This window comes from Myodes glareolus, chromosome 8 (assembly GCF_982192425.1).
Source record: "Myodes glareolus chromosome 8, mMyoGla1.1, whole genome shotgun sequence".
Classification (NCBI taxonomy): Eukaryota; Metazoa; Chordata; class Mammalia; order Rodentia; family Cricetidae; genus Myodes; species Myodes glareolus.
In genome coordinates this window covers 1,074,654-1,092,271 of record NC_142033.1, presented here as the reverse complement: position 1 = coordinate 1,092,271, position 17,618 = coordinate 1,074,654, and the positions used below count along the sequence as shown (strand labels likewise).

At 44.9% G+C, this 17,618-nt stretch overlaps 1 protein-coding gene across 1 annotated transcript in view; it reads left to right on the top strand.

The window, feature by feature from the left end:
- The first annotated feature begins 2,656 nt into the window (after positions 1–2,656).
- Pde6b (phosphodiesterase 6B) overlaps positions 2,657–17,618 on the top strand; it is a 45,259-nt gene continuing 30,297 nt past the window's right edge. The window contains exon 1 of the mRNA XM_048447038.3: positions 2,657–3,300. Coding sequence (XP_048302995.1) covers positions 2,833–3,300 — 468 coding nt within the window. The 5' untranslated portion in view covers positions 2,657–2,832. The remainder of the gene's footprint in view (positions 3,301–17,618) is intronic.

Sequence of the window (17,618 nt, the reverse complement as noted above, 5' to 3'; positions counted from 1 at the left end):
CCAGAACATACTGCTCCTTGTCTAATTGTATCCTTTCCACAATTTGGTACAAGAAGCCAGATTCTCTTCCCGTAACAGCTGGTGATGACACACTCCTGTTCTAAATGACTCCCAGGATGTGTGACTCATTTTAAAATTCCATTTTATGATGAGGCAAAATTAATAGGAGCCTGGTAAATGGAACAGTCCCACTTCTCCTTAGCATCCCCCAGTCGCTATAGAGACGTCACCTGGTGAGTCCAATGGCCCCTTAGCATGCTGTGTCCCACAGGTGCAGCTTGCAGATGTACCTCATGGAGTGCTTCTCGCAGATCCATCTCATAAGGGCATCTCACAGGGGCTGCCTACCGGCTCCCTCACAGTCATGTGTCACAGAGGTGTGTTACAGATGTCTTCCAGGTGTGCCCCACAGGTCCGTGTATGACTTGGTTGAGTCCACCCCAATCAGAGACCCCAAGGCACCAGTAGTAGAATGTGAGATGGGGCTGGGACTTCATGCAGTGCATTGCCTTGAGACATTTATGCAGACTTCTTATCAACATGAACTTAGGGCTCCTCTGGGGATTGCTGAGTTCCTGACACCTCTAAGCCAGTAAGCCTACAGGCTCCACAGTAGCATCAATAGGTAAATGTTGGCTGCATTAGGGTCAGAGTGAATGAACTCTGAGCTAAACTTGTCCTGTGACCATTGCCCCTGCCTGTGGTTTCCCCTGTGGTCTGCACACCTGTATGACTTCCCCATGATGCTGCAGCAGGATGATAGATCTCCACGTGGAACAAGGTGACCTTGTGGACATTTCTGTCTCATCCAGCCGCGATAACACGCCGTGCCTCGCGATAGCACGCCGTGCCTCTTCCAAGCCATTCCAGGACCAAAACCAAACAGGTGGCCTGATGCCCTGAGTCTAAACCCCAGCACTACAGTGTTTGCCCACACACCTGTCCCTGTCCCAAAGTCCTTCCCCAGTCCCCAGTCAGAATTCACTATTTTTAGGAAAAGAGAGAGACCTACAAGCAGATTCCTAAAAGGAAACTGTACATGACTCAGCAGAGGCAAGAATTTGTGGGTGCAGGGCCCCGTTACACTCAGCTAAGCCCAATGTATATACACAGCTGTGCAATTAGTCAACCTCCCTTGCCTGGGAAACTGCAGGTGCCAGCACAAAGCCAGAGTTTTATGCTGAGAAATCATTAAACACGTGTACACCAAACATACACCTTGTCAGATGATACAGAAAAGTCAAAATTACAGGCAAACCCTTTACCCTGGTGGAAAGTTTAGTGAAACATGGAAGAGGCAAAATGAAGGCACCCCCGAGGAGTCCCCAGAGTGTTATTTCTGGTTTCACCTGGAACAAGGCCTAGAAGTTCTTGCAATTAATGCATCCTCCATTCTCATCTTTGAGGTCAGGTTGGATGTTCTAGGCCAGCTCACACAATGGACAGAGTTCTGCATCCTTAGGTATCCCTCTGCCCATCAGCACTCACATGTTCTCATGCTCAGGCATGCACACCTGTGTAAGGCACCCACAGCCTCCGAAATATCCTTAGTGCTTAGCGTATGAGGCTGGCCAACAGCAGAGCATCTGGACACCAGAACTGACTTTCTGAGTAATTTTTTTTTATCACCACCATGACTACACCAACACCAGGAGATCTACTGACAACTGAATGCGCTCACCCTCCCCTGATACACAAGTTTTCGGGTCCATAAAACAGTGTTTACAATGTAGCGGTGGGTGGATACAGGGCAAGAATCTAGCAACACAAACAAATATGCCTGAAAACTAAGTTTCTAAATTCAAGAAAGTAGAAAACACTTTCACCCACCTAGCTCACATAACACTCTGGGTAATTCTACTGTATCACATAAACTTTATGAACCCTGAGTGCAGGGAGGAGCTAGTCCAGAATCAAGACAGAGTTTCTAGAGAGGACATGTGTGCCCAGGGGCCTGTTGACTGGTGACATCGAAAAGGAACGTCCTGAATTTATAGAAGGCAGCTGTTTGGCTTCAGCCTTCCTGCCTGTGGCAACCACATGGATACAGAGCGACTTTACTCCAAACCTGTGTCCTCCATAGCAGGTACAGACCAAGGAAAGAAATGAAGAGCTCCTTCTTTTTTTTTTTTTTAAGGATGTATTTATTTATTTTGTATATAGTGTCCTGTCTGCAGGCCAGAAGAGGGCACAGATGGTTGTGAGCCACCATGTGGTTGCTGGGAATTGAACTCGGGACCTTTGGAAGAGCAGTCAGTGCTCTTAACCTCTGAGTCATCTCTCCAATCCCGAGGAGCTACTTCTAACAAAGGACTCTGGGGATTGTCTCCTGGCATGGACCCCTCCTTGCCCTCTCTGCCTCAGAAGTCAGTTGCAATGCTGGAAAGCACTTGCTCACCACCCGCCCAGGGTACCCGAGCTTAGGAGGACCAAGGACGTTCAATTGGACCAACTCAGACCCTTCGGCAGCTCCTCAGGCAAAGAGGGTCGTATTCTGTGTTTGCGGAATTACCAAGTTTGGAATTTGATCTCAGGACCTGTTTCCCCTGAAGTGAGTTGCCTTCCCTTTGCTGCGCCTAATTCCTGCAACAGACAGGAAGCCCCGCCCCTAGCTTTACCCCAAATCCCAATTTTAAATATCCAGTTTTTGCAGGGGAACTGTGACTGCTGAACCTCTGAGAAGAGTGAGGATGGGCCGCTTCTGCCCTATGAGTCAGCCGTCTCCCCTGGGCTCTCTAATCATCGCTAAGAAAGACTTTGCTGACATCAGTGTTTGTAGATCCATGCGGACCTGGGAGTGGTGAAAGCCCTTGGCACAGCAGCAGGGGCACCATGAGCCTCAGTGAGGAGCAGGTACGTAGCTTCCTAGATGGGAATCCCGCTTTTGCCCACCAGTACTTTGGGAAGAAGCTGAGCCCTGAAAATGTGGTAGAGGCCTGTGAAGATGGCTCGCTGGTGGACTGCGGCAGCCTGCGGGAGCTGTGCCAGGTGGAAGAGAGTGCAGCACTGTTTGAACTGGTACAGGATATGCAAGAGAATGTCAATATGGAGCGTGTCGTCTTCAAGGTCCTGCGACGCCTCTGCACCATCCTGCATGCTGACCGCTGCAGCCTCTTTATGTACCGCCAGCGCAATGGCGTAGCCGAACTTGCCACACGGCTCTTCAGTGTGCAGCCAGATAGCCTCCTGGAGGACTGCCTGGTGCCCCCTGACTCTGAGATCGTATTCCCACTGGACATTGGGATTGTGGGCCATGTGGCTCAGACCAAGAAGATGGTGAACGTGCCAGATGTGGCAGAGGTGGGTGTCCTCCAGCCAGGGTGCAGACGTATGCTCTGCCTCGGCATCCAGAGATTTCACGAGGACTTCAGGTCCAGGGACAAGGTTCTCGTAGCTCACCCTTCCCTGCCCCATCTGGTCACAGTGCCTACCCTCCTGTCTTTCCCTTCCAGGACCTAGTCTTTCACATCCCCAGTATTAAAAAAAAAAAAAATGGAACTCAAAGAGAGCTTTAAAGGGTTCCTCCTCTCCTTTGGATGTGGAACATTCACGCAGCTACTTAATTGTCGCAGAAATACTATTTAAGAGAAGTTCTTGTGGAGGCTTCTCAGACTCAGTCTCTGGCCTTGTGACGGCTTCTGTATCTGGGGATCCAAGGTCAGGCCTCCTTTATGCATGGTAAGCATGGTGAGGACCTAGGGTAGCTTCATTAATCATCAGGGGTGAGGAGTCTTCCCTGGGCGACTATAGTTGTCTGCATGGATCTCTGAATGGGTCAGACTAGGGCTGGTATAGAAACCAACAGCCCCAACCACTCAGTCATGGCAGAAGCAGCTTCTCCCACAAAGGGAGGGACCACACTGGTCCTGGAGGCAGAGAATCTGGGATCCAGGAGAGGTGGAAATGGAGTGACAGGAGATTCCGGGGCTGGAATGGAAATGGTCTTATTGACAGGGTCTTCGTGGAGGCTGCTGGTCTGTAGCAGGTATAACCAGGACAGAGCTCCTGTAGGTGGGTCTGGGCATGCTGAGTGATTTACCCACTAGATATCGGCATGACAACCGCAGGGAGGGCTCAGAGAAGGGTCGAAAAGTAAATTCCATGGATTAGGGAGCTTCATGGAAGGGTTGGGGGGCAAATTCCCTCTCCTGCCTGTTCCCCTCCTGGTTTTCTCCCTTTCTTCCTCAAGGGACCCAGGAAACCTCAGCACCTGCTGCACATTTAGTTTGGAACCCCAGAGCAGGGGAAGGCAGTGCCAGGGACAGGCACTACCCTCACTCCTGGCCGTGTGGGAAGGCTGGGCAGGAAGTGTTGCAATCTTCTTATCGTTATCTTTTATAAACAGGCAGTCACCCAGCGACCTGAATCTGCAGGATTATCTTGGTCTTCGCTTTGCTTCCTTTTAAAGAAATGGGTCATCCATGAGCCAAATAGGGCATAAACTACCAACAAAGCAAGAAATTTGGTGTATAGGGCTGGGATAGGATATTGATATTCCAGGGCTTATTTTCTACCCATCCCTCCTCACGTCTCACCTTTCCCTCCCTCTGTCCGCTTTTCCTCCTTCATTCTTGCATTCATTCCCAGCCTCCCATCTCCTTCCTCTGTCCCACCCACTTCAGACAATCTTCAAAACATTGCTTCCATATAGCCCTGAGTCCAGCACAGCTTCTTTCCTTCCTACTAACCCCATCCACTTCAGAGTAATGGTGTTGCTCTGTGGGTCGGTTCAAGTTGCAAGGCTGTCCTAAATCCTATACCCACACCTATCCACGTTCTACAGCCCCTCTCCAATGTTTCTAGTCTCTTTTGTGGCCTAAAGATACATCCTTGGTAGGATGGTGGCAGGGACACCATACCTTCTAGTGCGATGCTTCTGTAAACTCCAGCTTGTGTTGATTTGTTCTGATCCCAGACTGGAGGAAAAGAAATAATAATCAAAGTCAGCAAAACCCAGATTTTCATCAGCTGCACCAGGCCACTCTTCGTTGCTAAGGATGGGATTCTGGGTTCACATACTGGTTTTCAGCAAAAACATGGAGACAGATAGCACAAAATTTCCGTAACAAATTCAGTGCCCTTCTTGCAAATGGTGAGCCACCTGGTGGACCTTTGTGGGTTATAGTGTTGCTCCATAGTGTGGAACACACAGCACAGGACCGATACGACACGTGGGTACTCATTACACCTGGACACACTTGTCTCCAATCTTTGCTGGTGTAATGATGTCTCCTTCATCACATAGCTGAAGTAGTTAAACCAGACTGCTACTAAACACAGACCTCAACCATGAGCAGAGCCAGTATACCATGAGCACAGGAAGATCTGGAGCACCCAAGAATAAACTTTGTTATGAACACATTGGAAATGGAAATCATAGCAGAAGAAATATCTCTGGGGTCTTTGGAAAGTACTTAATAAAGTGTTTGTCTCAGAGAAACAACTACAAGTGCCCCCCCCATGTCCCTTCATCACCTTCTTAATCCAATTATTTATTTCTTGAATTTGATGAGAATTTTTTAATCCTTTAATCATTAATTTTTATATTTCTCCCTTTGATCAAGAATATTCTTCAAAATCAGTGTTGACCAACTAACTTGCAACTAACATTGTACCAGTGCTGCTGAGAGGGCCTGTACTGATTGGCTGGGTGTGTGAATGGGTTGGCTTGGCTGTGGAGGAAAAGAGATGGGTAGCTGGAAATTAGTGTGAAGACAGTTTCAGTCATATTTAGACAACAGGAAGCCAAAAGGTAAAGCTCTCAGGACTGGTCCCTGCATTTTATCACTAAGCTTCATCTCCTCGGGTGCTGGCTATCATTTCAAGGCACTGGGACAACTGTCAGTCATTTTGTTAGGAGATGATCTATCCACACTTGGCAAATAGCAGGTTCAATTTTCAAAGAAGAAATGCAAAATATTGTTAACAATAATACAGCAATTTCAGTGTTCATGTTGTTTTATGGAGAGCAGTTTATCAATTTATTTTCTTTCTTTCTTTCTTCTTTCTCTCTTTCTCTTTGGTTTTATCTTTTGAGTCAGGGTTTCTCTGTGTAGCCTTGGCTGTCCTGGAACTTGCTCTCTAGACCAGGCTGGTTTTCAACTGCCTCTGCCTCCCAAGTCCTGGCATCAAAGGTGTGTACCACTACTGCCTGGCAATTTTTTAGTAAAAATAAAATATAATAAGATAAAACAAATAGAAATAGGACAAAACAATCAAACAAGAAAAGGAGACAAAGGGAAAACCACAAGAAATGCATATAGATGCAGAGACACACACATTTGCATACACAGGAATCCCATAAAAACACAAAACTGAAATCTATAATATATATGCAAAGGACCTACAAGATTTAAAAAAAAAAAAAGGTCCTGACTTGACGTTATGAAACAAAAATCCTCCAAAGACGCTGTCAAGTTTATTTTCTGTTGGCCATTTACTGCTGGGCATGGGGCCATCCCTTCAGAGTGGTTTGTCCCCCAGTAAGACTCTGTAGGAGAAATCTAAAACTATCGACTGGAGACAGCCTCTGGGTTACGGGTGTGGTTAGTGTCCACTTGTCCTTTTAGTTCTAGGACTCCATCTATCTGGAGCGGACCCGGACAGGCCCTATGCACGCTGATGTGGGCGTCTCTGTGAGTTCACAAGTGTGCCAACCCCTCTCTGTCTAGAAGGCCTTGATTCATTGGTGTTCTTCATCACCTCTGGCTCTTACACTTTTTACGCCTCCTCTTTCACAGAGCTTCCTGATCCCTGAGGGGAAGAATTTGTTGGAGACATCCCTTTTAGTTTAGAACTGAGTGTTTCAAGGTCTCTCCTCTTCATTTTCTCTCTCTATCTCTATATCTGTTCCCATCTACTGCTTTCCTTACAGTGGCTGAGCAAGGCACAGGTCTACGAGTTCAGAAGAATGTTGTTAAGAGTTATATTATGGTAGCCACCCATCTGATTACAGTAGATGGCCAGTTCAGGCACCCTCTCCACTATTGCTAGGAGTCTTGGCTGGGGTCATCCTTGTGAATTTCTGAGGTTTGCCCTAGCACCAGGTTTCCCCCTTACCCCACAATGCCACCCCCCATCGAGATGTCTCCTTCATTACTCTCCCCCTCCGTCTTGCCCACAGCCCACCTTCTGCACCCAGTCACCCAACCAACTCCCTCAAGTCCATCTTCCCCACCCCCACCCCAGGTTTACCCAGGAGATCTCTTCTACTTCCCCTTCCCAGGGAAATCCATGCATCCCTCTTTGGGTCCTCCCTGTTATCTAGCCTCTCTGGGGCTCGGGATTGTAGGTTGGTTATCCTGCACTTTACTCTTAGTATCCACTTGTGAGTGAATGCTATGTTTGTCTTTCTGGGTCTGGATTACCTCACTCAGAATGATTCTCCTTGTGGCTAACAGAAAAAGAATAATATATGCAAACCTAAGTTTAAAGGTAACTAAGAAACTGGGCCTTAATTCTCCAGAGGAGAAACCCAGAAACAGTGCATAGTCTTGGCAATAGCATTTCCTCATCCAAACGATAGCTGGTCCAGAGAAATTTACCATTTAACAGCCCATAATTAAGGAGACATCATTTAAAAAGTTCATTTGTGTAATTTTGAGTAAAAACTTGTCTTGATGATGTTGCCAGGTAACCCCCTGGATGGACAAAAGGGCTTCTTGGCTCAGATTCTGCCAGATTAGCGAAGCTGGCATTACATTGGTTATGTAATTCTAATATCACCATCATTCTCACGAGCAAGGAAAAGTTAAAGGATCATAGTCTTATGATACAGTCTTATTCTGACTTGTTTTTCACCCTCTTTCTGCCATTTCTGCCTTTGTCTGTAGTATGAGACCGTTTTCATAGAGCTTCAGGAAAGAGTAATTATTGACCTTAGCAATTGAAAGCTGTATCAAGACATAAGAGAAATAAAAAGAATTTAAAATCTAGTCCAATCTATAGATTGACAAAATAATCCGAAGATAATAAACAGTTACAGTATGATCACAGACGTTTATTTTTTCTTTAGATGTAACTCTTTAAATTACACCATAATTTTTTCAAAAAGACTTGTTTATAAAATTTGCCTCATCTAACCTTAATACGAGGGATGTGCCTAGTTTTATTGTAACTTGGTATGCCATGTTTGGTTGATATCCCTGGGAGGACTGCCCTTTTCTGCAGGGAAAAGAGGAAGAATAGATCTGGTAGAGAGGGGAGGTGGCAGGGGTCGGGGGTGGGGGACTGGGAGGAGAGGGGGGAGGAGAAACTGCACACAGAATGTGACATGTGAGAGAAGGGTACTTTTTTTAAAAAAAAAAGTTGACTTACACAAATACAATTAGAAAAGTGATTTTTCATATAATGATCTCAGGAACCTTGAAGCAAGAAAGCCAAAGAGAGGCAGAATTAATCCCCTGGTTCCCCAGACTTTCTACTTTAATTGTAAAGGCAAGGTCTTCAAACCCAGAATCCTGTGTACAACTTAAAATATGTCGTTCAGTTTGAAGGCAACTTCTTTAGGGGACATTTATTTGTTATATTTTTATTTTAAATATTTTTCATTTTACATACCAACCTCAGCTCTCCCTCCTCCTCTTCTCCTGCCCCCCACCCCACTCCATTTCCCACTTCCAATCTATTCCTCAGAAGGGGTAAGGCCTTCCTTTGGGAGTCAACAAAGTCTGGCATGCCAAGCTGAGGCAGGACCAAGGTTCCCCCCCCCCAACCCCCGTATCAAGGCTGAGCAAGGTATCCCATCATAGGGAATGGGCTCAAAAAAGTCAGTTCATGCACCAGGTATAAGTGTTGGTCACACTGCCAGCCCCCCTCACCACCACAACACGTCAAGCCACATAACTGTCACCCACACTCAGAGGGCCTAGTTTGGTTCCATGCTGGTTCCCCAGCTGTCAGTCCAGTGTCTGTGAGTTTCCACTAGCTTTGGTCAGCTGTCTCTGTGGTTTCCCCATCATGGTCTTGACCCCCCCCCTTGCTCATATGATTCCTCCTCCCTCTCTTCAACTGAACTCCAGGAGCTCAGCCCAGTGCTTGGCTGTGGGTCACTGCATCTGCTTCCATCAGTTACTGGCTGTAGGTTCTAGGATGACAGTTAGGGTAGCCACTAATCTGATTACAGGGGAAGGCCCGATCAGGCACCCTCTCCACTATTGCTAAGTCTTACCTGGGGTCATCCTTGTGGATTGAATCTCCCTAGCACCAGGTTTCTCCCTAACCCCGTAATGGCTTCCTCTATCAAGTTATCTGTTTCACTGTTTTCCCCGTCAATCCCCACCCCCAACTCATGGTCCCCTCATGTTCCCATCCACCAACCTCTCCCTCCTCCCTCCCTCCCAGTTTTCCCGGGAGATCTTAGCTGTTTCCCCTTCTTGGGGCCCTCCAATCGTGTACTTCTTAGGGTCCCCCTTTGCACCTAGCTTCTCTGGGGTTGTGGATTGTAGCCTGGTATCCTTTGCTTTGAGTCTAATATCCATTTATGAGTGAGTACATATGAGTGAGTACATACCATGTTTGTCTTTGTGGGTCTGGGTTACCTCACTCAGGTTGGTTTTTTTCTAGTTCTATCCATTTGCTTGCAAATTTCCAAGATACCATCTTTTTTCCTGCTGAGTAATACTTCATTGTGTAAATGTATCACGTGTTCTTTATCCATTCTTTGGTTGAGGGACATCTAGGTTCTTTGAAGGCAACTTCCATGAGAACACATTTTACTGATCCTCTGCAAAACAGCCATGGGACCAGAAAAAGTAGAAATAACTACAGAACCTTCTTAAATTTTAGAGAACCCAAGTAAGGAAAAAGGGAAATGCTTCCACCATTGCTTACAAAATTGTGTTTTGTCAATTGCTATAAGTTCTAGAAAGCTTAAGCAAGTTTTCCTAAATCTAGAAAAATATCTAAGAGCTAACAATGTTTCAAATAAGACATAAAATCTGCTGGGCAGTGGGGTCGTGCACCTTTAGTCCCAGCACTTGAGAGGAAGAGGCAAGAGGATCTCTGAGTTTGAGGCCAGCCTGGTCTACAGAGCAAATTCCAAGACAGCCAGGGCTACACAGAGAAACCCTATCTCAAAACAACAACAACAACAAACCTTGTTAAAAACTGTTTTCTTGTGTAATAGAAAACTCAATGAAGGTACAACACACACATACACACACACACAAATTGTCTTCACAAAATATAGGCCTTCTATTTCCTAGAGAAATTATGGAAAGGGAGAAAGCTGCTATGAAGTGATTACATCTTGACAACAGCCTAGACGTGTGATGGGAAGGTATGGGAACCAGTAGGTACTGGAGCAGTACATACAAACTACATTCGTGCAGCCGGTGTGCACAACATGCTATCAAGCATGCAAAACAAGATCAGTGCCTTGACCAGGGACGTGGATCTGGTTATTCCAAGTTAACACATACTAGGGAAATCCCCAAAGAAAAACTGTCATTCTGGACCAATAAAACAAACGTTTTTAACATCCATCTACACTAGCAGAGTCAGAGTTGGGGCGGGGAGGGAGTGTGGGAAATACCAGAGCTGACTGAAAAGTTGAGAGTCAGTCTCCATGTTAGTTAAGAACTTAAACAGAGTCGGGCAGTAGTGGTGGCGCACGTCTTTAATCCCAGCACTCGGGAGGCAGAGGCAAGCAGATCTCTGTGAGTTCGAGGCCAGCCTGGTCTACAAGAGCTAGTTCCAGGACAGCTATGGCTGTTACACAGAGAAACCCTGTCTCAGAAAAAAAAACCAAAACAAAACAAAAATAAAGCCAAACAAACAACTTAAACAGAGACTTTAGGGCAGGGAAAGCTGCAGGTAGAAAATGGTTAAAATTTTTGCTTTGCTTTTAGTTAAGTCTATTAACATTTTATTTGTTAGAAATTTATTCATTTATTTTTCTTTATTTTAATTAATATACTTATTTAACAGCCTGATCACAGTTTCCTCTTCTCCTCTCCTCCCAGCCCCTCCTCCCCTACCTCTGTTCCCACCCCTAATACATTCTTAAACAGAAATGGTTGAAATTTTAAGAAAACGATTCAGAACTGAAAATTAAGACTTCTTGAAAATTTGCACCAATTGGATCAGAACTACCAGAAATGTTGTTTTTTGTTTGTTTTTGCTTTAACGTTGTAGATTAGACTCTGGTTTTGTCTGTCTATCAATGCTGTGTTTAGAGAAGGTGTACATGTTTTAATGACAGCTCACTTGATGACATATAAAGTCTGTTTGTAAGAGTTATCCTTTGGAAGCCTGTGGATTACTTTAGCCCTTAGTTCTGCTACAGAGTTCTTTCTCACACAAAAAGCTCTTTTTCCCTGACAGCCTTTGCATACAGAACTACAAGTACCCAAGATTTTCTTTCCCTCACTCATTCACTAATTTCTACTGCATAGAGCTAACCTATGAGATAAACTGTTTTAGCTGTCCGCCATGTACTCATTCTTCATGAGACTTTAAGGACACTTCTTGTGTGTGTGCATTTGCATGCAAGCACGAGTGCATGTTCACACATGCAAAAGGTGAAGGTCAGAGGAAAGCTCATGGGAAACAGTGTCACTGTGTGGGTAGTCTGGCTTGTCAGCAAGCCATCCCAACTCCCCAAGCCATCCCACCAGCCAAGGAACTATTTTAGAATGCCCAGAGACATAGTTCCTTGTACAGCAATGGATAGATTCATGTTTAAAGTTACTCAGAAATGACTCAGACATTGCATGAGTGTCAATTAATTCCATATACCATAATATAATTTTGGAATTATATTGAAAGTTCAAAATTAAGCATTCATTTACTTTCACTTAATTAATTTATTTTTAGCTATTAAGTCTAATTGCTCATGACAACTGAGATGCGAGTCTAGAGTATATTTTTGTCTTTTTGTTTTCAGTACATCCAGCACAGTTTCCCCTTCTTTCACTCCTTCCAGTCTGTCCCTGCCACCTTCCCTCAGGTCCACTCCTCCTCCGTTTCTGAGGATTATCTTGTTATCTCCCTGTCAAAGCAATACCCTAAGAATTTGTTATGCTTTGCTACTCAAGAACAATGGACAAACTTGTGCACTGTGTGTACATATTCTTGGTCACAATTCCACACCTGTGTGATCTTAAACATGTAACAGAGAAAAAATCAGGGCTGTATTGTACTTGCTGTTGACAACAGAAGATATATTAACTTTAACTAAGCCAATGATATCATATCAACTTTGTTATTCAAAAACTATGCAGACACCTTCATAGTTTAAGGCTTCCGTCTGTGTCAAACCTACACAAAGTAGCAAAACCAGATGAACTCATACGCTGGCCACTCTGAAGACCTAATTTTTGCTTTACAAACAAATTTAACTCAACTTACTTATCAAAGATTTATTTAAATCATGTGAATGAAAAAGCTTTCAGATTAACGTATTTTTAGCAAGCTTAGGTGTACCCAACTTATGGGCTTTCATTTATCTCTAAGCCAATTAAAACTTCAGCTCTTATAAATCTAAGGGAGAAAAATCTCAGGTTCACTACACACACACACACACACACACACACACCATAATCACCCAGAGAGAAATAAGATTCAAAGTCTTTCTTTAATTGGGAGCTGTGAAGGTTGCTGGATGAGGTAACGTGTCCTTTGATCACGTTTCTCTGTAACTCTTGGTACTATCAGGTTATATACTTTTTTGATCTTGATTGGGTGGAGTTAAGTTAAAGCTGCAAGTGATCAAGAGAAAAATAGAGCACAGGTTCCATGGGGAGTCCCCACTCATAAATGACAACCCCAAAAGTAGAGTCTGTGAACTGGAGCTGATAAAGGATTGCTAGTTGGTGCTGGGCATGGTGGCACACATCTTTAACCCACACACATAGGGGGCAGAAGTGTGCAGATTTCTTTGTGTCGAAGGCTAGTCTGTTCTACATAGTGAGTTTCAGGTCAGTTTTTTCTAGCACCAATGTCCTTCACAGCAAACAGATAGATGAGTGTTTGGAAGGCTGAGTTAGTAAATGAATGCAGGTAAAAGGGTGAGGGATGAGTGGGTAGATGGATGAGCAACTGTACGGGTAAGCGAGGGGTGAGTGAGTGTGTGAGTGAGTGGATTGTAGGTAGATGGATGAGCGACTGTACGGGTAAGCGAGGGGTGAGTGAGTGTGTGAGTGAGTGGATTGTAGGTAGATGGATGAGCGACTGTATGGGTAAGCAAGGGGTGAGTGAGTGTGTGAGCGAGTGGATGTGTAGGTAGAAGAGTGAGCGGGTGATTATCAGAGAGCTTCACTGGTGCCTGACTGGCTAGGGAGGAGCAGCAACATACCACTGTAGCCAGAACAGCAGAGCAGAAGTCTCTGAAAGGCTCAAGGAAGGACAAGGCTAAGCCATGGCACAAAAAAGCTCAGGGCAGAAATCAGAGTGAGGGTTAGGGTCTCCAGCCATTTCTTCTCCCATCTTTACCAAACGATGAGAACCCCGGATTCCATGCACAGAGTCTCACCCCCTCTCCTACTTACCAGCCCCCTAAATGTCACAGAAAGTGTCCTCAGGCTTGGCCCAGGACATTATACACCCCTGTCCCTCCCCTGTAGTAGCTTCTCACTGTGGGTTCCATTCAGTCATAGAGTCAGACCAGGACTCAGCCTGAGTACAGGACATGTGAGGTTGAAATGGATCTGAACACGATGGGCCCAAGTCCGAAAAGATGAAAGAGTAAGGGGGTGGTATTGTAGTCAGCGATGGAGCACTTGCAAAACGTCGTGGGCTTTGTCCCCAGCACTGCAAGAGTGCCGAGAAGCTTGCGTTCCTGGCAAACACGGAGAGCGTGGGCACCACCACTAAAAGTGACTCTGGAAGGCCTTGCTCTGTAGCTGGCATCTTCTTTGAGCTGTTCCCAGCTCCCAAATAAAGACACGGAGACATATTATTAGTTGTGAATGCTCGGTCTTAGCTTAGGCTTGCCCCACTAGCTCTTTTAACTTAATTTAACCCATTCCTATTCATCTATGCTTTGCCTCAGGACTTTTGACCTTTCCTTCATTCTGTGTTTTCTGCTTTCCTATTTCCTCCGTGTCCATCTGGCTAGCCTCTGGTGTCTCTTGTCCTCCCCACCTTCAGCCTAAATTCCCCACCTCCTACTTCCTCTTGCTTCCCGGAAGTCCCACCTATACCTCCCCCCTCACCATTGGCCATTCAGCTTTTTATTAGGCTAACTAGGTGCCTTAGGTAGGTAAGATAAAACAGCAACAAATCTCTAAAAAATTAAACGAACGCATCACACCTTTACATAGTTAAACAAGTATTCCACAACCGTGCTCTGTGAGTGATGTTCTATGTATTTAACTGAAAAGATTCTACTGCCCAAACGTCCAGCACATCCCTGAGACGATGTGGCTCAAGATCATGCTCCCTCATACAACAAATATTCCGGGTGGATGGGAATGGCTCGGGGGTGGAGAATATAGCTTTATACTGAAGCGGTAATGAGCAAAGTTCATTTTAGGTCACCCAGAGAAAGGTTGGAGTGTTTGACTGTCGCAACCTCTTTCTATGTGTCCTTCTTTGGAGGATTTCATCTGAAATAGGCCGGTGGAGTGCGGCAGCCATTCAAAGGGACAGCATTTTCCCCTGTATGCAAATCTGATCCACCCTATAAATTTCTCCCAGCTACCAAAGGAAGCTAGGTTGAATGGATCATGGCTTCAGGAGACCCAGAGATATTTGAGATAAAGGATGAATGCAGATGGTTAGAGGTCAGCAGAATAGGATGGGTCTCAGTCCAGACAATAAGCGTGGAGAAGTGAATCTTGGAGACGTCTTGTTGGACAAGAAGAGTCCTAAAACCCACTCTGTGGTTCCTATGCATTTATAACTTGACAGTGAAGAGTCCAACTCTGAGTCTCCAGGAACCTGAGTGTCTGATACCTTTACACACTTTTGAGGCTATCAAATATTCTGAGAAGGAGATCCTGGGGAGCAGAGAAGCCTCAGGTGGACAATGGAATGGAAAGGAAGGCAAATAGAAGCCTCCAGAAACTCCTGGAGCCCCAAGGAGGAAAAGGAGGGAGGCTGGAGGTTTCAGGGCTACAAGTCAATCTTCAGTGCAGAGTGTACATTTCCATCACATACATAGAAAAGATTAGCATCCGGGGTGAAGTCAAGAAGCTGAGGGCACACCATCTACATGGGGAAGTGTAGGGCCAGGTTGAGGCTGAAGGACTGATGCAGGCATTTGAAGGCCCAACCAAAGCCATGACATCCTCTGTAGGCAGAGGCTGCTCGTTCATTCCCGGCCACCCAGACCTGAAATAATCACACAGAAACTATATTAATTACAACACAGTTTAGTGTTGCCCGCACTTTTCTGTGAATACCCAGACCTCGGAACAGGCGCGCGCTTTCCCGAACCAAGCCCACAAGAATGGATTAATATCCTAAGGGTTGAAGCACACAGACATAAAGAGACCTGCTCATTCATCAAAGAGTAAATGGCCACTTTATTAAACTCAAGTCGGGTATATATACTAGTGGGCAAGGGATCAAAAGGGCAAAGCCCCCTCCCATCAGGAGCAGAGGAAGAGGATGACAGGTGCCCGGTGCCCAAGGCCAGAATCAGCTGTGGGAGGCAGGCGTGGCAGGCGTATAGGGCCTGTGGTTGGAACCTTGTTTACAGGTGGAATTACCATAACAAAAGAGGGCCAAGTTCTTTCTAAGCTAAACCCTCAGGCTGGTGCAAGTGCAGAAAAGCCAGGGAGCCAGAGGTCAAACGGCCCTGCAAATCACCATGAACAAAAGGGGGAAAGACCTGTGTGCCTACAGTTTAGCCAATAACTTAGGCTTCTTATGAACTAACTCTTAAATCTTAAATTAACCCATTTCTATTATTCTGTGTATCACCACAAGACTGTGACTTACCAAGTAAAGTTCTGGCCTCTGTCTCCTTTGGCAGCTACATGGCATCTCTCCGATTCCACCTACTCTCTATGTATAGCTCTGTTCATATTTTCTGCCTGGCTATATTCTGCCCTGCCATAGGCCCAAAGTAACTTCTTTATTAACCAATGGTAATAAAGCATAATCACAGCATACAAGGGGGAATCCCACATCAATCCCTGACTGACTGAAACATATGCATGAATGGCAGTGTGGTGGAAATCAAGGAAAGGTAATTTTTTAATTTTCTTTTTTTAATTTTTTAAAAAAGAGAAACAAACTATCTTTTTTCATTATACATGCCAATCCAAGTTCCCACTCCCTCCCCTACTCCCCTCCCCTCCACTTACCCTCAACAACCCACCCTCCATCTACTCCTCAGAGATGGTAAGGCACATTGCTTTGGGGAAGGTCCAAGGCCCTCCCTACTACATCTAGACTGAGCAAGGTATCCATCCAAAGAAAATAGATTCCCAAAAGCCAGAACAAGCAGTAGGGGTAGATCCTGGTGCCACTGTCAGTGGCCCCTCAGTCTGCCCCAGCCATGCCACTGTCAACCACATTCAGAGGGAATAGTTTGGTCCTATGCTTGTTCAGGAAGGTAAAAATTTAGCTACGAGAGAGTCATATACTTAAGGCTAGAAGGAGACTTGTCCTAGGGAGCTCTACATTCTTGTCTCACCTGTGGATTTACAGAAGGAAACTCAAAAGAGAACACTAGTCAGACTTGGCATAGATATCCCCAGATATCTGTATCACCAACCTCACTCAAAATCAGCTCCTCAGAGAGACCCAAATATAACCAGAACTGCCATGAGGGACAAGCCCCAGTTATGCCCAATCTGTGGCCCTGGACCCTAGCACTTCTTCACCTTCATAAGATTCTTGTCTTGTGAGGATCATGAGATACCCATAAAGATACCAAGATTCTGTGGTTGTAGGCTATGGGGTAAAGACCCCAGAGCAGGGTCCTAAGTGGGAAAAGTGTCTGATATACCAGGGACAGGTAAGACTGGAGCAAGTTGTTTCAATACAAAGGCAGCGATTGTACACCTGGAACCAACACTAGGCACCTGATAAGGAGACTGGGAACCTGGTCCAGAGGCAGAAAATCCAGGAAGGCAGATGCCACAGAGGAAAGGGCATGGCAGATGAGAGGGATTTGTGAGCAATTTACTTATTTATTTGAATTAATTATTTTAATTATTTCCATGCTTTATTTGATGAATGCACACAAATCATAAGTGAAATTACCCAATTCAATATTTTATTTGAAATTGTCACATACTGGTAAGTAGGAGGTAAATTGCTGTTATTAAATATTTAATTTTAACAATATTTAGTCAATATTTCTAAACCTATTATATAGCACATCTTTTAAAACTATTTTCATATTTTATTTTAGTAGTGATAAATATTCATTATTTTACATAACAAGTAAAATTTTCCAATATACATAAGCATATGTAACTATTAGCGTCCATCTCTTGGGATTTTTCTTTTTCTTCTTTTTTTAAATTAATTGATTTTTTAAAATTTCATTTTACATTCCAACCACATTCTCCCTCCTTCTCTTTGGCTGGATTCCCAGAACTTGGCATGGTGCTTCATTGTAGATCTCTGCATCTTGTTCCATCAGTTATTGGATGAAGGCTCTATGATGATATTGGGATATTCATCAATCTGATTACAGGAAAAGGCCAGTTTCGGCT